Raw genomic sequence first — 22697 nt, 5'->3', positions numbered from 1 at the left:
CCTCCAACATCAATCTCACTAAAATTGATCGAGAACAAAACGAAGAAGAAGAAGGTGACAACACTAGTTTTGAAAAGGTGATGATCTCCGGCAGTGCCGCCATGAAACCTGGAGGTAAAAACCTCATCAACACCTACAAATCTCAAAAGATCAACCCACTTTGAACAGATTTCCAAACACTGCTCATGTCGCTGGGAGACGAATGCAGGTTATCATTACCTAGATATAATGTACGTGTATACATAATATGTGTGTGTGACTATATATATATATATATATATATATATATATATATAGCTAGCATGTGAACAATTAATGTTTGGCAAGCAGTTTATGCCAAATCTCAGCTTTCTTCATCAGCAACTTATGATCTCATTAATCAATAACATCGTCCTCCTTATCAATCACCTTAATCCTTCTCTTGTTATCATCTTTGTTTCATTTTATTTTTCTTTTATTATTCCTTACCAAGTCATATCGGGTTTAGTTTGTTTTGAATCAAAACTAAGAGAAATGGATAAGATAATTACTCATTATAAACTACAATATATAAATCCTCGTAGTTAATCAGTATTCCAGAAAATATCTTCATTGTTCTTAATCTCAATTAGATAGTGACATTTTCAGACAAATAGAAAATGATTTGCATGATTCTTGATTCATTCCAAAAGAGTCAGAATTGATTTTATCAGTAATTGTCATTAAACAAGAATCAGTCAATATATAAAGATATGGATATACAGTCACATATGCTCTCTGAAGTGCTGAGAGCAGCATGTCAAAAAGATGGACTTCTTAGTTGGACCCAGGAGGTGACGATAAGGGCCATGTCTAAATCATATATGTGTATATATATATATATATATATATATATATATATATAATATTATAAATTCTCAAAGATCATTAGATTTTGTTAGTTTTGAACTTTGACCACCAATCTTTTAATTAATTGGGTTACTTTATATATATGCATATAAATATAATATTAAATTAAAATTCAATCTCTACATACACATTATTCTACATTTTAGATATATTACAGGCAACGATAAAAAATTATAGTAATCAAAGTAAGATTAAATCTTGTTAGAATTACAGAAATATTTTCATAATTAAATATGATCTTTTCGGAATTTAAATTGCATCAACAAATTTCAACCAATTTATTATATTTTTTAACTAAATAAATAATTTTAACAATTAATTTATTTAATTAAAAATAATCACGATAATGTTAAAAATTTGAGGGCGAGCAAAGACAAAAAGTGGTGGCCAATGAAGGAAAGGGATTTTATGTGACGGCAAGTGGAGTTTAACATTTAAAAAGAAACAAAAGATTGTCCAGAGCCACCATTGAATCTTTCACGTGCTACAGTACTACATCACAGGGATGACGTCACCCAACTTGTTAAACATCTGCTTGAAACCAAAATGGAAAAGCGTCCGGACTCAAAATTATATTTTCCAAGTCTTGAATTATGTAGACACCAGAATAATTAACAAGTTTAAACAAGCTAATTGCTAACTAGTATCCTCAATCGACACTCTCATCTACATTAGAACATACAATCTCAATATATCTACCAGCGACATTCGTCGAATTCCTGAATTTTCGCACACAATGAAAGTCACTCGAAACACCTGAATTTTGGAGTTACGACTCCTTATTAATCACCATCAAATAAGGTTTGAGAAAAAAAATTATTTTTGTTCACCCAACAAAATGAGCTCTTGTATATTGTATTTTTAATACGTCTTTATTAGTAATTATGAAAATATAGATGATTAAATTAAATGAAGTTTAAGAATAGGCAATAATATATAATATGTGAATTGAAGCCTATAATATAATAATTATTTTCTTGAACTGCAAGTATGACACTGTTATTGTTAAATTTTAAGAGATCGTCGTTTTAAAATGTCAGAATAAGTTTAATTAATTATTTAATGCGATAATATAGTTATATATTTTTATTAAACTTTACGCAATGTATGATGGACGTGCTAGAATTAAAAAAAAAATTGATTAGTATTTTTTTATCAATTTAAAATTTTAAAATAATTAATTTAATCAATAATTCAATAGTCACTTGTAATATTTTTGTACTAATTAATAGTAAATATAGAAAAATAATATGTAATAGGGCTGCATCATGGGGCACAACAAATTGTTTGTGTATTTATTAAAGAAATGTGTCATTTTGGACCGGAATGTTAGATAAATATTTAAAATTTTACTGTTATTATTATTATTAATTCATTTACTTTTTTTATATATAAAAAAAATCTAACTAATAACAATCGATAATTTTACTAAGTAGGCATTTAGGCAAAGTGTTATTAAAATAGTTATTAATTAAAAATATTTTTAATCAGAATTTATTTAATATTTAATAAAAATACGTGTAGAAAGAAATACTACTTTAAAAAAATAAAAATTTTGTGTTTAGTAAAATTAACTTTTAAATTTTTAAATATAAATTTTCAGTAAAAGTCAAATTTATTTTTAAAAAGTCATATATTATAATTTTTAATTTTAAATCTATTAAATTTTGAATATATCTACTACTAAAAACACTTTATATTTTATTTTTTTTTTATTGTAAAAAGTATTTTTAAAATATAAAAATCTCAATCAAACATAACGCTAGACGGAGTATAATATAAAATCATCTTTTATACTCAAATAGGTAAAGATTCTTTTTTTTTAAGTAGGCCTTTTAAATTTTTTATTTAAATAAAAATATCTCATAAATATATTTTTCAATATAAATAACAAGAGTTTAAAATTAATTCTTTAACTTTAAAAATAAATAAAATAACTATTTAACTAAAGCATGTTCATTTAGAAATGTTAAATATTTTTTAAGTGTATTTGGTAAAATATATATCTCTGAGTCATTTTAATTTACATAAAGATCCTCAATAAATTCATTGACATTTCCAAATCTCAAAAGTAACAAGATAAAAGAGAGATGGGGGCTTGAACCTATTAATGATAAAAAAGACACTCAAACACACACACACACAAATGTATTTATTCTTCTTCTAGATTAGTTTGAATTTTGGGAAATTGAGATTGAGCAATTTGTGTTGGTCAAAGGGCATTTTTGTAACACCACAAATTATTATTATTATTATTTTATTATATTTTAAATTTTATTGTAATTTATTATGTAATAATATATGTTTTTAAATTAGTTTAATTTAATTAAATAGAAATAATAATAATAATAATGAATAAATTTATTTTTAACAATTAGGGTTATTATTATCTTAATTACCCACCCAGTTTTAATAAATGTTTACTGATAAAACAATTATATATATAATTCAAATAGAAAAACAAAGCAATACCCAAATTGTTAGTGTACTTTATCACTAGTACTAATTAAGCATGGTTCTAAGAGTATAAATTAAGTCCAGTGGACAAGATTTCTCCAGCAATATATCTATACATATTCACTAATTAATTCATTAATATGACTTTATCTTGGATTAATTTATCCAAGTGATAATGGAGATTTCCATAGTTTTGACCATGATGATGGTCATTGGTTACTGATGGTCAAATTACTCCCCTCCTCCCAAAAAAAAAAAAAAAAGGGACGGCCATGACCCACTTGGATTCTTTGCTTTTGAAAATTCTCACCACCAGTCTAAATCATAATTTCATAACAATTTCTCAATCAACAATTTATAGGATTATGAATTAATTCAAGCAATATAATTTGAGGATTAGATAATATTTTTACTGTAGCGCCCGGACCGAGGAAAAAAAAAAGTCACGTCGGCAGCCACGTCAGCAGGCCCGGTCAGCAGTCCCGGCCAACCGGGGCCTGCCACGTGGCAAGACCACGTCGCTCCTGAACGGGCCACGTTGGCGATCCGCGTGGGTGCGATCGGACGGCCCAGATACAATCGCACGGACGGCCCAGATTTAATAAAAAACGGACGGCCCAGATTAAAACAAAATGTACGGCTGAGATCAAAGGGCAAGGGGTTATAAATAGAACCCCCACACCAGACCACAAACCCTAGCCGCCTGCCGCTCGCCGGAGAAGACGAACCAGAGGCCGACCGCCGCCACCCGCCGCCGCACCGGGGAAATTTCCGACCGCCGATTGAGGTAAATTTCATACCCCCGACTCGTTTTTCCACGCTGATTCCTCCTATGGCCAAATCGAAGCCAAAATCCCAGCCAAACGGTCGGAATACGCGGCCGAAGACCAGCGGCGCCGCCGCCCCCCCTCTCGATTTTTGCCTCCGACGAGGCCCTTCCCGGCCTCCGTTTGATGCAATTTTTATATCACCGTGATCACCATTCTTTTCTCTACAGGTTGACCGGAGCCGAATCACCAAAACACGAACCTCGCCGGAGAGCCGCCGCACCCGAGAGCGCCGCCGCCGGTAAGCTCCGTTTTTCCGTGATTTTTTGGCCCCCCGAGGGCCCTAGGGTTGTTTTCTCACAGGGACCGATGCGAGTGTGGCCGAATTCGGCTGAAAACGGCCAAAAACAGCCAACTCGAGGCGACTCGCCGCCGCCAGCGGCAGCGCCGTCGCCGGAGCACGGCGGAGCCGCCGTGCCGGAGTTGCGATTTGGGCCGAAAGAGGCCCTGGGCCTAATTTGGGTTTTTTTTGGAACACGTGCAGGTACCGTTAGTGTGTTTCAGTTCCCCGGGAAAAATTCAGGGAAAATTAGGGACGGCCTGTAGGCGCACTGTGAATCGTATTCGGATCCCGAAAACAAGTAAGGACCCCTCACCCTATTTCTTATCACGGTATTAAAGTTCAAAATGATAAAACGGTATTTCTTGAATTAACGCATGTGTGAAATTGTTTAAAGTTGCTAATGGAGCCCGAGTATAGTGTGATTGATGATTTACTGTTATTTGGCCTGTTTTACAGCTTTAAATGCATTATGGGGTTTGATGTGTTCATTTTATAGTTTCGAGTGCATATATTACTGTTTTATTAATTATGGGTTGAAAGATTGAAGAACTGACACTGTATGTTGTCTGTTTGGCATGAATTACGATTTGCTTGTTTAAAAATGAATTGATGATGCTTATTGAGGAAAAGGAAAAAGAAAGATTGTGTAGACTGATAATTGTATGATGGGGTCAGCCTGACTAGATATCCTGGGAGATGGTGGACGGACCGGGTTCGTAGGGAACCCTACCGGGATTGTGGTCTCACATGCCGGACGGGGTGTGGAGATCTTATGGTTTTGGCGCCCATACCGGACGGGGTATGGGGACGGCCCGTTTCACCCTCATACCAGACGGGGTATTGAGGTTTATGGTTTTGGCGCCCATACCGGACGGGGTATGGGAACGGCCCGTTTCACCCTCATACCGGACGGGGTATTGAGGTTTATGGTTTTGGCGCCCATACCGGACGGGGTATGGGGACGGTCCGTTTCACCCTCATACCGGACGGGGTATTGAGGTTTATAGTTTTGGCGCCCATACCGGACGAGGTATGGGGACGGCCCTGGAAACTGATTATGAATGTTAAAGGTTAACGGGTAGCGGGACCCCTATGGACCCCCATGGATACTAGTAGGCTGGTAAATGAGAAAAGGATATGTTGTATAATGATTGAATTACAAAAGGCGTGATAAGTGCTATGTTTTACAGCTTATATTATTCCATGATTGTGATAATGTTATTGTTTTCTTATATTGTTTCATGAATTCCACCGAGGTAAGTGGATGGTAAAGGTTTTATCATAAATAAAAGGATTTGTTGCAAATCATGCTCCATTGGTCTTTTGTGTTTTTCTACCCACCTTTACCTCCGTGACGGTGAGATATCGTGATGTTCTTACTGGGGTAGTGTAGCTCACTCCTTATTTAACCATTTCAGATCAGGAAGACATGGTTCCCGAGCCCGTTCCGCAGGAGGACGACGAAGGGGATGCCTAGAGACTCTGTAGTCATACTCATAGTTTTATTTTCGAGTTTCTCTCTTAGTTAGTTTAATCTTTTATATTTTAAGTACGTTTTTGGTTTCCGTGTAAGGGATGTTAACCGAAATTTTGATATCGCTTCCGCATTTAATATTTATAATATAATTTCCATTTTGAATTACCGGGGCTGTTACAGTTGGTATCAGAGCCGCATTTCCTCGGACCCATCCCTTACACGATAGTGCCTTAGATAAATACTCACCGATATATCGTTACTCAATCATTCCTTGTGAATGCAGGTACACGGGAATGAGGAGAGGAAGGCCCCCACTAAACCGAGCGGCTCAGGATAATTCGCTTCGGGAGGATCTTGACAGACTGTATGAGATGGTGGAGGCTCTCGTAGCTGCCCAGCGAAGGCAAGAGGAGAGAAGGGAGTTACCGGGACCTCCTCCGCTAGCGCAGGTTGAGCCCCCGCTACAGCAGGCTGATCCCGTACCACCCCGGCAGGAGCCTGTTCCTCCACAGTACCAACCGGCACCACAGCCGCGGTACGACCCGGTACCACAGCCACAGTACCAGCAGGCGCCGCCACAGCACTTTCCAGTGCCCCCACCACATCAGCAGGTTCCACCACAGGGTCCCCCAGTTCACCCTCAGCCGGTCCCAGTCCCTCTGCCCCGGGACCCTGCTCCTTCCTTGATCGACCCCGGCTTCATAGAGAGGTACAGGAGACTGAACCCTTCTACCTTCTCAGGGGGATCCTCGTTCGAAGAAGCCCAATACTGGCTGGCAGAGACTGAGAGAGCTTTCGAGACCTTGGGAGTAATTCCTGAGCAGAGGACTGCCATTGCCTCCTACATGCTGGTAGGGGAAGCGGTACCCTGGTGGGAGCTCAAGCGGGCCACCCTGCCTGTACCAGTTACTTGGGAGCAGTTCCTAGCGGCCTTCCATGCGGAGTATCTCCCTAAACACATCCAACATTTAAAGGAATTAGAATTTGCTCAATTGGTCCAGGGTAATATGACAGTGTCGGAGTATGCCCACAAGTTCCTAGAGCTGGGCCGACATGCCCCGGAGACATTGTTGGATGAGGGCCGAAAGGCCAGGAAATTCCAGTGGGGCCTCCGCCCGGCGATCAGACAGCACTTATTGGTGATGGAGCTCGAGACATATTCGACAGTCCTGGCAAAGGCGCAGATCATAGAAAGGAGCTTCGACACCCGCCCTCAGCTAGCGGGAAGTTCCCGACCCTCAGCCCCGCTCCGCAGGCCAGCGCCTACCATGCCTGTCCAACCCAGTAAGAGGCTCAGGCCTGCCGTTCAGGCCCCTCCTCAGGCTATGGGGGCAGCACGTGGGAAGATCTGCCAGTACTGCGGCAGGGATCATGGGGACCGACCCTGCTACCGCCTCAACAACACCTGTCGCATATGCGGCAGTGCCCAGCACTATGCGAGGGAGTGCCCTAGAAACCAGAATCAAGGGAGGCCTCCAATCCAGGGCAGAGTTTACAATCTTACCCAGAAGGATGCCGACGCAGACCCGGACGTGGTACATGGTATGTATACTATCTCTGGCCACATTGCTCATATTTTGTTTGATACTGGTGCATCACATTCTTTTATTTCACATGTTCTTGCTTCCAAAATTTGTGTATCACCTGATAGACTTGATTCATTATTGCTTGTATCTACCGCTGGGGGGGAGACATTGCTAGGAGAGGTTGTCTACAGGGCATGTACCGTGGAGATAGCAGATAGGAAATTGAGGGTAGACCTTATAGGGTTAGACACAGGGGATTTTGATGTAATCCTAGGAATGGATTGGCTAGCGGCGTATCACGCCACCATAGACTGCTTTAATAAAAAGATTGTATTTAATCCTCCCAACGAGGAGCCTTTTACAAGTTAATAAAATTATCCAGTACTGATTTCCCGAATGGTAAGTTTTTTCTTGATTTCCAGTGCCTTAATCTTGTATTTTCTCTAACTAGGTAAACCCAAGAAAGAAGTTTGTATCCAAGAGATTCCAGTAGTCCGAGACTTTCCAGACGTATTTCCGGATGAACTGCCCGGTCTACCAAGGGACAGAGAGGTCGAGTTCACCATAGACTTACAGCCAGGTACCCAGCCCATCTCAGTAGCTCCTTACCGAATGAGTCGCATCGAGATGGAAGAACTAAGGAAACAGATCACTGAGCTACAAGACAGTGGCTTCATTAGGCACAATGTTTCCCCATGGGGTGCCGGGGTTACTTTTGCAAGGAAGGGAGATGGAACGTTGAGACTGTGCATTGATTACAGAAGGATAAACAAGGTAACAATCAAGAACAAATATCCTCTTCCTCGGATTGATGACCTTTTCGATCAGTTGCAGGGTGCACAGATCTTTTCTAAAATAGATCTACGATCAGGTTACCATCAGGTAAAGGTAAGAGCGGAGGATATCCCCAAGACGGCATTCCGAACCAGGTACGGACACTACGAGTTCCTGGTTATGCCGTTTGGGCTAACCAACGCCCCGACCATCTTTATGGATCTAATGAACAGAATCTTCAGAGAGTTCTTCGATCAATTTGTCATCGTGTTCATCGATGATATCTTAGTCTACTCAAAAAGTAGAGAAGAACATGCTCGTCATCTTGCCCAAGTCCTACAGGTACTCAGGGAAAAGAAGTTGTATGCAAAGTTGAGCAAGTGTGGATTTTGGCTCGAGCAAACCGCCTTCCTAGGACATGTTATATCGAAGGAAGGGGTGTCGGTGAACCCCGAAAAGGTTGAAGCGGTACTTGGTTGGGAAAGGCTGACAACAGTTAAGGAAATTCGCAGTTTCCTAGGGATGGCAGGTTATTACCGCCGATTTGTTGAAGGGTTCTCTAGTCTAGCAGCTCCTCTAACCCGACTCACAAAGAAGAATGCAAGGTTTGAATGGAATGAGAACTGCGAGAGGAGTTTTTCAGAATTGAAGAAGGACTGACTACTGCACCCGTGCTGGCTCTACCGAGTGGATCAGGAGGGTATACAGTTTATAGCGATGCCTCCTATCTAGGTCTGGGTTGTGTCCTGATGCAGCATGGAAAGGTTATAGCATATGGGTCTAGACAGCTAAAGAATCATGAGAAGAACTATCCTACCCATGACTTGGAGCTTGCCGCAATCATACACGCCCTGAAAATCTGGTGCCATTATTTGTATGGAGAGACCTTTCAGATCTACACCGATCATAAGAGTTTGAAGCACATCTTCACTCAGAAGGATCTCAACATGCGTCAGAGAAGGTGGATGGAACTCCTCAAGGACTATGATTGTGACATCCTATACCATCCAGGTAAGGGCAACGTAGTAGCCGATGCCCTCAGCAGGAAAAGTGCAGACACCCTGGCCCATCTGATGGTTTCAGAATGCAGGTCCATTGGGGCCACGCAGCAGGTTCGACTGCGAGATCTGAAGAGGGCCACATGTTTGAGCCACCTAGCAGTCCAACCTGAGTTAATCCAAAGAATAAAGGAAGCCCAGTCAATCGACCCCGCCCTAGTAACCCGCAAGAAGGATGCAGAACAGGGAGTGAACTCAGAATTTCAGATCTCTGCCGACGGATTGATTCGTTTCAGGGACAGAGTGTGTGTCCCAGACGACAGTGAGTTAAGAAGAGACATCATGACAGAATCCCATAGTTCAAGGTTCGCCATGCATCCAGGAAGTACGAAAATGTACCAAACTATGCGACCTCGGTTCTGGTGGAATGGGATGAAGAGAGATATAGCCGACTTTGTATCTAAATGTTTGGTATGTCAGCAGGTCAAAGCAGAACATCAACGCCCGGGCGGGTTACTTCAGCCTTTACCGATTCCGGAGTGGAAGTGGGAACATATCACCATGGACTTCGTATCGGGACTACCCAAGGCACGATCGGGACATGATGCTATATGGGTAATTGTTGACCGACTCACTAAGTCTTCCCACTCCCTGGCCATCAAAATGACTGATCCCTTGGACAAGTTGGCAAGGATGTACATCCGGGAGGTAGTCAGACTACATGGAGTTCCAGTAACAGTGGTATCCGACAGGGATCCCAGATTCACTTCTCGGTTTTGGAATAGTTTCCAGCAAGCTATGGGAACAAAACTGTCTCTTAGTACTGCCTTCCACCCCCAAACCGATGGACAATCAGAGAGGACAATTCGTACGCTGGAGGATATGCTCCGAGCTTGTGTCCTTGACTCCTGGGGCCATTAGGACGACCACCTACCCCTGATAGAGTTTGCTTACAACAACAGCTACCAAGCAAGCATCGGCATGGCCCCATACGAGGCGCTATACGGGCGTCCGTGCAGGTCGCCGATCTGTTGGGAGGAAGTGGGCGATATAAGATTGTTTGGCCCGGATTTGGTAGAAGAAACCACGTCCAAGATAGTTAAGATCAAGAAGAACATCCAGACAGCTCAGAGTAGGCAGAAGAGTTATGCCGATACCCGGAGAAGGGACCTGGCCTTTGAGAAAGGCGACCGGGTGTTCCTTAAAGTCACCCCCTTCAAGGGAATTAGTAGGTTCGGCAGGAGGGGAAAATTAAACCCCAGATATATTGGACCCTTTGAAATCTTAGACAAGATTGGTACCACTGCCTACAGACTTGCACTGCCTCCTGAGCTCTCCCGGGTTCATAATGTGTTTCATGTATCTATGCTACGTAAGTACAATCCGGACCCTTCTCATGTCTTGGCTCACGAACCGCTTCCACTGCGAGAGGACTTGTCTTATGAAGAAGTACCGGTCAGTATCACGGACCGAGAAAGCAGAATACTCCGCAACCGGGAAATATCATTTGTAAAAGTCATGTGGCAGAACCACACGCCCAGGGAGGCGACTTGGGAACTGGAATCAGAATTTAGGGCCCAATATCCCCATCTGTTTGATCATGAGTAATGAGGCAAATTTGGGGACCAAATTTCTTTATGGGGGGGAGAGTTGTAGCGCCCGGACCGAGGAAAAAAAAAAGCCACGTCGGCAGCCACGTCAGCAGGCCCGGTCAGCAGTCCCGGCCAACCAGGGCCTGCCACGTGGCAAGACCACATCGCTCCTGAACGGGTCACGTTGGCGATCCACGTGGGCGCGATCGGACGGCCCAGATACAATCGCACGGACGGCCCAGATTAAAATAAAATGGACGGCTGAGATCAAAGGGCAAGGGGTTATAAATAGAACCCCCACACCAGACCACAAACCCTAGCCGCTGCCGCTCGCCGGAGAAGACGAACCAGAGGCCGACCGCCGCCACCCGCCACCGCACCGGGGAAATTTCCGACCGCCGATCGAGGTAAATTTCATACCCCCGACTCGTTTTTCCACGCTGATTCCTCCTATGGCCAAATCGAAGCCAAAATCCCGGCCAAACGGCCGAAATACGCGGCCGAAGACCAGCGGTGCCGCCACGCCCCCTCTCGGTTTTTGCCTCCGACGAGGCCCTTCCCGGCCTCCGTTTGATGCAATTTTTATATCACCGTGATCACCATTCTTTTCTCTACAGGTTGACCGGAGCCGAATCACCAAAACACGAACCTCGCCGGAGAGCCGCCGCACCCGAGAGCGCCGCCGCCGGTAAGCTCCGTTTTTCCGTGATTTTTTGGCCCCCCGAGGGCCCTAGGGTTGTTTTCTCACAGGGACTGATGCGAGTGTGGCCGAATTCGGCCGAAAACGGCCAAAAACAGCCAACCCGAGGCGACTCGCCGCCGCCAGCGGCGGCGCCGTCACCGGAGCACGGTGGAGCCGCCGTGCCGGAGTTGCGATTTGGGCCGAAAGAGGCCCTGTGCCTAATTTGGATTTTTTTTGGAACACGTGCAGGTACCGTTAGTGTGTTTCAGTTCCCCGAGAAAAATTCAGGGAAAATTAGGGACGGCCTGTAGGCGCACTGTGAATCGTATTCGGATCCCGAAAACAAGTAAGGACCCCTCACCCTATTTCTTATCACGGTATTAAAGTTCAAAATGATAAAACAGTATTTCTTGAATTAACGCATGTGTGAAATTGCTTAAGGTTGCTAATGGAGCCCGAGTATAGTGTGATTGATGATTTACTGTTATTTGGCCTGTTTTACAGCTTTAAATGCATTATGGGGTTTGATGTGTTCATTTTATAGTTTCGAGTGCATATATTACTGTTTTATTAATTATGGGTTGAAAGACTGAAGAACTGACACTGTATGTTGTCTGTTTGGCATGAATTACGATTTGCTTGTTTAAAAATGAATTGATGATGCTTATTGAGGAAAATGAAAATGAAAGATTGTGTAGACTGATAATTGTATGATGGGGTCAGCCTGACTAGATATCCTGGGAGATGGTGGACGGACCGGGTTCGTAGGGAACCCTACCGAGATTGTGGCCTCACATGCCGGACGGGGTGTGGAGATCTTATGGTTTTGGCGCCCATACCGGACGGGGTATGGGGACGGCCCGTTTCACCCTCATACCGGACGGGGTATTGAGGTTTATGATTTTGGCGCCCATACCGGACGGGGTATTGAGGTTTATGGTTTTGGCGCCCATACCGGACGGGGTATGGGGACGGCCCTGGAAACTGATTATGAATGTTAAAGGTTAACGGGTAGCGGGACCCCTATGGACCCCCATGGATACTAGTAGACTGGTAAATGAGAAAAGGATATGTTGTATAATGATTGAATTACAAAAGGCGTGATAAGTGCTATGTTTTACAGCTTATATTATTCCATGATTGTGATAATGTTATTGTTTTCTTATATTGTTTCATGAATTCCACCGAGGTAAGTGGATGGTAAAGGTTTTATCATAAATAAAAGGATTTGTTGCAAATCATGCTCCATTGGTCTTTTGTGTTTTTCTACCCACCTTTACCTCCGTGACGGTGAGATATCGTGATGTTCTTACTGGGGTAGTGTAGCTCACTCCTTATTTAACCATTTCAGATCAGGAAGACATGGTTCCCGAGCCCGTTCCGCAGGAGGACGACGAAGGGGATGCCTAGAGACTCTGTAGTCATACTCATAGTTTTATTTTCGAGTTTCTCTCTTAGTTAGTTTAATCTTTTATATTTTAAGTACGTTTTTTGTTTCCGTGTAAGGGATGTTAACCGAAATTTTGATCTCACTTCCGCATTTAATATTTATAATATAATTTCCATTTTGAATTACCGGGGCTGTTACATTTACTGTTTAAATTTTATGTTTTGAGGAAATTAACAGAGAAAATTTTAATCCAAAAAGAAAGTAGGTAGCCATTTTCTCCTAAATATTATAAATGTTTTTAGAAATTTATGTTATAACTTATCAAAAAATAATCAGACTACTTGAATTGATCATTCGTGCCGCTATATAAATTTATAAAAATTATTCTTATACAATTACTTTCCCATGTGAAGTTACTAATAAAAGTAAAGTAAATAATAAATTTAATTCCTTTGTAATTATGCTTTCTTTCCTTATAATTTTGCTTTAAATTTATAAATGTAAATTTTCATATGAAGTAATAAAAATTCTTCATAGTGTGCTTATTTTTTGCTTTATAGCTATGAAGTTTGAAACTTCTAATTATAACCTTATTTGTTATAAATCTTAATTCAAGTGAATGTATAATAAAAAATAATTAATTCCCAAATAACTAAGTGCATACTTTTCCATAACAAAAAAAAAGGAAGAATTGGGAATATGCATTGGTCGGTTTCGAGTAAAAAATTTTAAAAATTAATAACTTATTAGTCGATCAAATATTATTCATAAATTTATTTTTTACATCCACTTATTTTCTCGTATGAAAATATTTTATATATTGCATATGCTAAAATTTAGTAACAATCAAAGATTTGAATTATAGAGTTTTAGGTTTAATATTGTTTGAAAAACCTAGTTATATAGCAGCAATATTCATTTTCGTAATTTAGAATCACAAATTTTAAAAATATGTCAAACTCTTATAATTTTTGGTGAATGATTAAATATACTTTCAGTAGAATAAACTTTATATTTAATTTTAATTTTTATATCTTTAAAAATAAATAAAAATTTTATACGTAAATTACGTCATTAAAAATATAAATTATTTTAAATTTTTTCTACCAGCATATATCACATTAATCTTTAAGAAATTAAAAATATATATATTTTTAGCTGTTTTATTGTGATAATGGACATGAGTGATGATAGTGCATTTCTTTTATTTTTATTTATTTATTTATTTATTTATCATTGATGACATCATCAAGATGACATAATGGTCTCCACATACTAAAATGGGCATGACAAAAAGCTGCAAATAGAATATATATATATATATTTTTTTCTCACGGTGTTTTAATTAATTTCAGCCATTCATAAAATTAAATATACAGTTTGGTTAATTTAATCAATTATAGAGATTTAGTGGGTCTTCAATAAACTTCCCAAATCTCTTTTCTGTTTTGACTGCTTCATAATTGGGCATCCGAATTGAACGGCTGGTTTTGGTCAAAGAGGTTTTTATTACGGTTGAAAAATCTAGGTTTTGGTTACCCATCTGGTTTTTTAATTCTTAAACATATTATCTCATAATTTTTTAATATTTACAAAGTTAATTTATTTATTTTTCCTAATCTAATTGCAAGAAAAAAATAATTAAAAGTTTAATATATATTTATAGATAAATTTACAAATAAATTTATATAGAATGACTAAATTTATTCCAAACCCATAATGATGAAGAGCCATCACTATCTTGGGTGTATACGACTATGATTTTAGTAGCAGTGCATGAATTTATAATTAAACGAGTCAAATTAAATAGCCACGACCCAATTCTCGTCACAATCTGGAGAACTTCTCACTGAACAAAATTTGGACAATCTCATAAGACGATGGACGGCTTAATTAAATCTCTAAGAGATTCTCAAATTAGTAATTAAAGTTTTTTACTTTAAAAATTAGATAACTTTTCCTAACTATATAATTTTTAATATTTTGACAAAATAATTTTACATGAATTGTGTTTATTTTATTTATGGGTCCTCAAAGGTTGATTGTGTTCTCCTTGGTACCACGTGGTCATCAGAAATGTAAAGGATGCGACGTATTTGGTGAAAAGAATATTTGAAGTTGGGAATTTCAAACTGCTAAGTCATACCATACATTGCTTCCGTTTTTATTTTAATCTGATTTGGTACACCAACTTGGGCATATGATGGAGACAATTCAATCACTTTATAGTCAAATTGAGTTGGACCACGTAATACATCATATGTAAATTTTAAATTAAATATATCTTTACATTTATGTTGTTTTTCAAATGAATGAATGAAATTTCTTACTTCAATTAAAAGAAAAAAAAAAAGAGTTAGTATTAAATGTTCTTTTCATTTGAATACTTTGTGACTGGTTGGAATTAAATTCAATTTAATAACTGTAATACACTAATGAATTTAACGATTGACTTTATTAAATCAAATGGTACACATTAATTACTGTTAATTTATAGCACACATGTAAATAATGAACTGTTTGTTGTTCTTAAATATATTTAATTTGTACTGCTAAACTACTGTATCTGTAAAATCTAAACTTATTTTTTTTAATTATTATTAAATAACAACTTAACATATATTATACGATAAAAGACAATAAAAATACAATAAGTAATTACGATTGAAAAAACATAAAAATATTATGATCTTAAGCTCGTATATTTAAAGAATAAAAAGTTATATATACCCAATTGTAGCAATTATATATAAAGTTTAAAAATCTTAATGTAAATTAAACTTATATTTATTTAACAGCAAACCGTTTCATATCTATAGTTTGGATTTTTTTTAAAGATTCAATTTATAAGATTATTTATAACAGATTCAGTATTTGTGATTTTTCTTTTGTACATTAATTTTTTTTTTTTTTTAATGTAGTTTACATAATAAGAAAAAGCAACAAGGAAACAAAAAAACAAAGATTGTGAACTCCAGATAAGTAATCAAAAAACAGTTTATTAAATCATGAAAACAATTGGTGATTATCTTTCAAAAGAAAATCCATTTCATCAAATTACTATTACATAGCACAGATTGCTCCATAAGGTAAAAGAAAATCCATTTTATCAAGCACAAAAGGTGCAAACTGCAGAAAATTTTCCAGTTCAGAGACCAAAATTATTTCCATATAGAGCTGCCTAGCATAATAGTACATAAATATGTTCAATCCCTCTCTAAATCTATGGCTGGTTACCAGCAAAAATGCCATCTCTGTCTCTCAAGATGAAGCTCCAATACCAGGTTCCTGAATTTGAATCGATGTTCTTGACAAACTTGCTTCAAGCTCATTTAGCTCGTCCATGTCTAGTTCGTCGTCGTCGTCGTCGTCTTCAAGAACATCCTGTTTGGGATCAGAACCATCATTTGTAGAACAGCTTGGTCCCTCTGCTGCTGGCTCATTCTTGACCTGAAACAGAACAATGTCAAACAGACACACACAAAAGGACCAAAGCATTATCGCAAGCCTAATTAGTGTTTCTATGCCAAGTGTTTTACAAAGTTCAAGACCCTATTTCTTATATTCATGCATAAAGTATAATCAATAATCGTTATCATGTACTTTAACATCCTGGAGCTCTTCAAGGAGTTCAATGAAGCAATTATAGATGCAGTCAACTAGGCAAAACAGGTTAGACACTACTTCCCCCGGCCCCCGGAAGGAATCCATCTGCAATTTGAATTTCATAAACTTGTAAATGTTCCAAGTACTTTTTACAGTAGCACCATACATCTTATTTGCAAAATTTTGTTTCAACAAGTAGAACCAGATATCTATTTAGAACATTTTCCACCCAGCCAAACAAAGCTCTCACCCTTGAACCTCAGAAAATAATTCACGAACTTTTTACAGTAGCACCATACATCTTATTTGCAAAATTTTGTTTCAACAAGTAGAACCAGATATCTATTTAGAACATTTTCCACCCAGCCAAACAAAGCTCTCGCCCTTGAACCTCAGAAAATAATTTATTTGTCCCTAGCCTTTCTAACAACCCTTGTATTAGAAGCCAATATTAGAAGAACCAAAAACTTATGTTATTGCACCTCTTCTGTTAAGTGAGTTGACAAAGGAAGTATACATACTAATTTTGGTTATAAAACCATTGATTCTCCAACATGACACCTGAGTAAGGATTTTCTGTTTGAGGACAGCAAGCCTCTAGTCAATTACTTAAGGATAAAGATTACTGCCAACAATCAAATCAGCAGAAATATGTAAAGTGCTGCCCTCAATCAATTACCAGAATATATAAAAGTGCTTTCCTCTGCTGTTTGCAAATAGCATTGAAGAGTGAGTCGGTATTTTTGATGATGCAGAATAACTTCAGTTAAAATTACTTATACAAGAAATCAATCCTTTTAAATATAAAACTATAGCACTATTTAGGAGTATGTTGTTATAGTTTTAGTAATTTTAGTATTTAGTTTCCTTATACTAGTATTATTTCTTAATCCTATTAGTATTAGTATTTTTTTAATTTAATCCTATTCAAGAAAGGTTACTTACGACAGACTTCATTTATTCATTTTGAAGGTTTCTCAATTTTCTGATTACTTGATGCAATCAAATTGTTATGCTTGAGAAATCTTATATTTGATATTTAAGAAACCCTAGATGTAATATGTAGGTTTTTACCTTCACAATAATGTAAACAAACAAATGCTAATTTGTCCTACATCATTTGAAATATCTTTCAATGAATAGGAACTTCTTAGTTGAAAAGCTGATTAAAAAAAATTTATCAACCTGAATCAAGAATTCACATGATTGACATATTAAAAAAAAAAAGAATACCTTTTGATCCACAGCCTCAGGTTCTTCTTGTCTCTGGTACTGTTCATATGCCTCAGCATCATCCACAAATAAGCTGGCATCCGACAGAAACAACTCGCGGCCACTGAAAAGATGGAAATAAAATCATGAGATTGCTCAATTAACTGATTGTGTGAAATGTAAGAGGATAATACCTCATGCGGTCATTCTTAGCCCTCTCTGCTTGTTGAGCAGCCAAGCCTGCTTCTCTTTCTTCCATCTTTTTCTTCTTCCATTCCATAAACAATTGAGGAGTCATTGGAGTTGACTTTGTCAATTTAGCACGCTGAACAAATAGATGAATAATTATAAGTATTAACAGTTAAAAGATTAGCAAAGAAAAAAAAAGATATTGTTAATAATTATGAAGAAGATGAATCAATTGTAACACAGGCAACCAGACGGGGTCATGTGGAACAGAATTGAAAATAGCTATAACCTGATTTTCGATCTCTTCTTCAACAGGAACCTTCTCAGCCTCCTCTTCTAGAAGGGCCTTCATTTGAGATTTTAACACATATCCTGGAGGAAGAGCATGTCTGTAGTGACAATCTTTTCCACCATTTGGGCAATCCCAAAACCAACCATATTGTTTCTTCTCCACTGCTTCCAGAAAGTATTTGCATACCTATAATAGATACAGAAAAAAATAAACTATCCACAAAGATACAGTGTCTACTTGAGCATCAATCAGGTCATTAAAACATTAAACCCCAGTTATCACGAAAATAACAGAAATGAATATTCACTTTATAAGAACATGTTGTATCTTAGGAGGAATCATCAACTAAAAATGTCCTCCAGATAGGTGTCAATTTTCCTAAAAATCTCCTTGAAGGTCCTACTTGGCATCCTGCTAAACTACCCAAATCTTGTCATAGAAGCGAAAACCAATACATCTAATATCCTGGATGTAATTCCTGGCACTATAACAAAGGAGATTGTATCACTTTTTGGAGAAGACCAAAAAATACCAGCCAATGAACCATAGACCAAAATTGATCTTGTTTTCCAATAAGATAATTGCCTACAAGGATCCAAAAAGAGCACCTCTACCGTCCTTGTTTCATCCCATTCAAAGTTATGTTTTTAGTTTTTCGTACTTCACATATTTAAAAGAAATCTCTTGACAATTCAAAGCCTATAATGTTTCTGTAAAAAAAAAATAGAAATTAGAAAAAGTTAGCAGATCAGATAGGTCTATTTCTCATTTTAAAAAGAAAAAATAGCTGTTTAAACGATCACATTAACATTTTAAAATGATGGTCAAGGTTGCAACGATAGCTAAGTTGATAGGAAATGCAATCCAGACTATTCGAGAAAATGATCCAAATAAAAGATTCATTTGATGAATCCTCATTTCCTTGCTGAGAAAGGTCATGACAGTAAATCCCCTTAGGAGGCGAAGGCCAGGTCCCTTTCATTAAAAACTCAAAAAAGCCCTCCCCCCCTACCACCTTCCGCTTCGAATTCCTCCTCTCTCACAATTCCACCAATTTGGCTGTTCCGCTTTAGTATCATTACAACTGCCAAAAACACATCCCTGTAACTGTTGACAATGGGCAGTCACTACCACCATTGCCTAAGCAGTTGGGTGGTAACAAGTCCTCCGACATCGGCCTGCAGCTATTATGTAATATACCAGGCATTCAGAGAAGAGAAACAGATAATATATGCAGAGGAAAATTGGAGCTAGGTGAGTGTTGCAGGTGCACAAAATGGTGTCATCGTACGGTGCAAAAATGGTGAACACAACAAACAAAAACGAAAACAATGAATGTCTTTAAAAGGTATGCAAGTATTGATGAAAATATGACAATGCTCATGAAAAAGATTTTAAAAAAAAAAACAAAAATAGAGCAAGAAAATGTCTAGAGGGGTGATGAAGAGCTATTTGTATAAAAATGTGATGCAGGAAAAAGTTCTTCTTTTCCTAAAAGAATTATCTATCTTTAGGACTAATTTTAGTGGGTGAAAATCCTATCAGGAGAAATATTTGTAGGATCCTATAAATACTATATAGTCTCTTTTTATGTATGTTTTGATTGACATTCAGATTTATTCAAGAAAATTTTTTCCCTCTCAATTTTTTTGGCTGTAAAAGAATTTATCCACCCAATTTGGTGATTTCTTTTTTTCTTTTCTTTTTGTTAATAGAAATGAAATTTCATTCAAGTGCTGCCCATGTGAACAGCATGTTTCAGTTTTGCAAGATAGATTCAGAAAATATATCTATGAAGTTCATTAAGTAATCGCCATCACGGAGAGGATGACCCTTGAACAAAACATTTGGAACCAATGATATCAAATCCTAGCACAGGAATAGCAAAAGTACTCAAAAACTCTTCTATTATTTCTTCCCATATGTTATCAAAATGATCTCATTCTGTCTTTCTCTCGAAACAAAGTAATCATCTACCAAAATAGCAATGAGATTATCCTAAAAGTAACAAGTACATTTAGAACATGGGAACTACCACTGACCGGAAAGACGACAACCTTCTATTAAGGCGTGAATGAATACACCCTAAAAGTACAGAGTATAGAGTACTAAATCAAATGAGTACCTCAACAATTCAATCTAATCCTAGCATTAGAATAGCAAATGCCCTCAAGAGCTCTTCTACTTTTTCCTTCCATACGACCCATGAAATAACTCTTTTTGTGAGCTATTTCATTCCCTATTTGTCTGTCTTAAATATCCCATCTCCCTATATCAGAATCAAAATGATCCCACTTTGTTTCTTTGGGAACAAAATGATCATCTACCAAAAAAGCAATGAAATCCTCCTAAAATTATCAAGTACATTTAGACACAGGTATTACAACTGACAGGAAAGATGGCAACTTTCAAGTAAGGCGTGAACAAATACATCCTAAGAGTACATAGTAAATGGTATCAAATTGAATGAGTACCCAAACAATTTAACATGACTGGAATATGCATGGATGCAAACCTTTACTCAAATATCAAATTCATGTCTTAAAATTTTCAATTAGTTTATATGTAATTAGCTGAATACATGATTTGATGTATCTGATTTTATTCCCCAATCATTGTTAGAAGACCTTTATTTCCTAATCTTTTCAAATAATTCCATGATATATACAAGGCAGGAACATAACGAAAATATGGTGGTGGACTCCTAAATAACCATGTTTTTCTGCCAAAACTTAGATCACTGCTTTCATTGTTTAGCTCTCTCATGCTAAGAATCATTTTCTAGCTCATGCAGCCTCTCTTTCTTCTTTATTTCATTCTTTTTTCTCTTTCATGTGATGCTTGGGAATTAGTAGAGGTACTGTATTTTCTCGAGTAGAAGTTGTCATTGCTTACAGAAGAACAAAAAAAAAACACTTTATGATGACATACTGAAATGAATGTTAGACCTTTTGGCATAAAAAGATTCCATTCATGGGCTATTAAGAAATGGACCAGAAACTAACATCTCGAAATGCTAATTTTATGATGAAAGAAATAAGCATTAGAATCATATAAAAGGAGAACACAATAAGAGTAATATAGCTAAAAGGAGAAAGAAAAGCATACAATATCTGTTGGTCTGTTCTGGTTATACTCCGTTTTCTTTGACTCGACGACCTTCTCAAGTGTCTCTTGATCCCAGTCTTCCATTGTTTCTTTGTCTTAACAAACAAGACAATCGTCAAAAATAAAACTTTGATACAGTGGAGAAAAAAGGAAGAACAAGGAAAGAACATCAAGCAGTTAGGAAGCATAAGATCTATAACACAAACATATCTCTGTTTGACTACCTTGATCACGCTTATCACTGTAAATATCAATCTTCTCACCCTTCCTCTGGACATTCAAATCATGTGAGAACTTGCATTTGAAGCCCTTAGTGCACTGACCCGCTTTGTAAAATTCACACACGATAGACTTGGGATCAACACCTATTAAAAAGATTCCTCCATCAGAAATATAACAATTCATACACATCACTAATAAACTTATAAAAGCATGTGAAATATACAATACATACCCACAGGCACTTTTGGCTGACTAATGGCTACCTTGAACAAGTCATTCAGCTCCTTCTCTCTTGCCTTCTCTTCCTCTTTCTTTTTCTGTTCACGAAAAGCATTTTTTTGCTCACTCTCACTTACTTGATTCCTATAAAAAATTCACTCAATAACTAAAACGCAAATTTAGTTTCTCCCTTGTTTTGAAATCACTCCATAAGCAACCAGAATATAATTCAGTTCTAAATCGGTAGAGTTTACCAAAAGTTGATTCGCCCAAAAAAAATCACTAAAAACTAATTTCTCTTAACCCAAATCAATCCTTCAACCAATCAACCATACAAGCTCCAGTACTTCCCTTTTTTTTTTCGAGATACGTACTACTTCCCTATTTTTAGTATTCCTAAGCACACCCAGAATACTCGATCTTCTCAATTTCTCTATAGAACAGTAATCCTTCTACAGAAACAATCAGAAAAGGACGAAAGTTAATATTGGCAAAATATTCAAAAACGAAATAAACCTTAACGGCAACTTTAGTCGAGTCCGGTTTGGGTTGCACCGATTGCTTGAGGTTTTGGACATATTTCTGCACATTCTTGCTCTTGTTCTTATTCTTGAGCCCAAATGTTTTGTCTTCAACGATCTTTTGCTTCTTCGCTAAATCAGCCTTCGATTGCACCTTCGGCGGCATTATTGCTCGTTCGGTTTATTAGCCAAAAGTTTCAAAAAATCCGGACAAATAACAGTATTATACTGATCGAAGATGAAAAGAAATTAGCGTTTTCGATTATAGCAAAGAGTGAATTCAATTGAAGGTCCAAAGTTGGTCTTATGGCAGGAAGAGGGTTTTCTATGGTCCGTGAAGTTCCGATGATTAGACGAAATAGGAGAAGTGCAGTGGGAATGTTGTTTTTGGTTCGGATGAAATGACGAATTTCTCCTTCCATAGGCATGTTTCT

General features: G+C 37.8%; 2 protein-coding genes across 2 annotated transcripts; one reads left to right on the top strand and one right to left on the bottom strand.

The window, feature by feature from the left end:
* The first annotated feature begins 5348 nt into the window (after positions 1 to 5348).
* LOC148268712 (uncharacterized) lies at positions 5349 to 8892 on the top strand. Its single transcript, XM_088214639.1, has 2 exons — positions 5349 to 7474; positions 7910 to 8892. Exons 1-2 carry the CDS (start codon positions 6226 to 6228, stop codon positions 8890 to 8892), a joined length of 2232 nt encoding a protein of 743 aa, XP_088070765.1. The 5' UTR covers positions 5349 to 6225.
* Positions 8893 to 15877: 6985 nt separating this feature from the next.
* Positions 15878 to 22620, bottom strand: LOC110807745 (Zinc finger C-x8-C-x5-C-x3-H type family protein). Its single transcript, XM_022032969.2, has 8 exons — positions 22259 to 22620; positions 21756 to 21840; positions 21526 to 21666; positions 21302 to 21396; positions 18191 to 18379; positions 17907 to 18037; positions 17734 to 17836; positions 15878 to 16344 (listed from the first exon to the last, which is right to left on the bottom strand). Exons 1-8 carry the CDS (start codon positions 22427 to 22429, stop codon positions 16156 to 16158), a joined length of 1104 nt encoding a protein of 367 aa, XP_021888661.1. The 5' UTR covers positions 22430 to 22620; the 3' UTR covers positions 15878 to 16155.
* Between the last annotated feature and the right edge of the window lie 77 nt (positions 22621 to 22697).

This window comes from Carica papaya, chromosome 2 (genome assembly GCF_054855325.1).
Source record: "Carica papaya isolate Zhongbai chromosome 2, ASM5485532v1, whole genome shotgun sequence".
Taxonomy (NCBI): domain Eukaryota; kingdom Viridiplantae; phylum Streptophyta; class Magnoliopsida; order Brassicales; family Caricaceae; genus Carica; species Carica papaya.
This window is presented reverse-complemented; position numbering and strand designations above follow the sequence as displayed.

What these genes read in the sequence shown, in the direction of transcription:
- LOC110807745 (XM_022032969.2), bottom strand. Translation starts at nt 22,429, where the DNA reads ATGCCGCCGAAGGTGCAATCGAAGGCTGATTTAGCGAAGAAGCAAAAG. An exon ending in AGAACAGACCAACAGATATT is followed by an intron (nt 18,380 to 21,301) that starts GTATGCTTTTCT and finishes TATCTATTATAG; the next exon opens with GTATGCAAATACTTTCTGGA. An exon ending in CTGAGGCTGTGGATCAAAAG is followed by an intron (nt 16,345 to 17,733) that starts GTATTCTTTTTT and finishes GTTCTGTTTCAG; the next exon opens with GTCAAGAATGAGCCAGCAGC.
- LOC148268712 (XM_088214639.1), top strand. Translation starts at nt 6,226, where the DNA reads ATGAGGAGAGGAAGGCCCCCACTAAACCGAGCGGCTCAGGATAATTCG. An exon ending in AGACCCGGACGTGGTACATG is followed by an intron (nt 7,475 to 7,909) that starts GTATGTATACTA and finishes TTCTCTAACTAG; the next exon opens with GTAAACCCAAGAAAGAAGTT.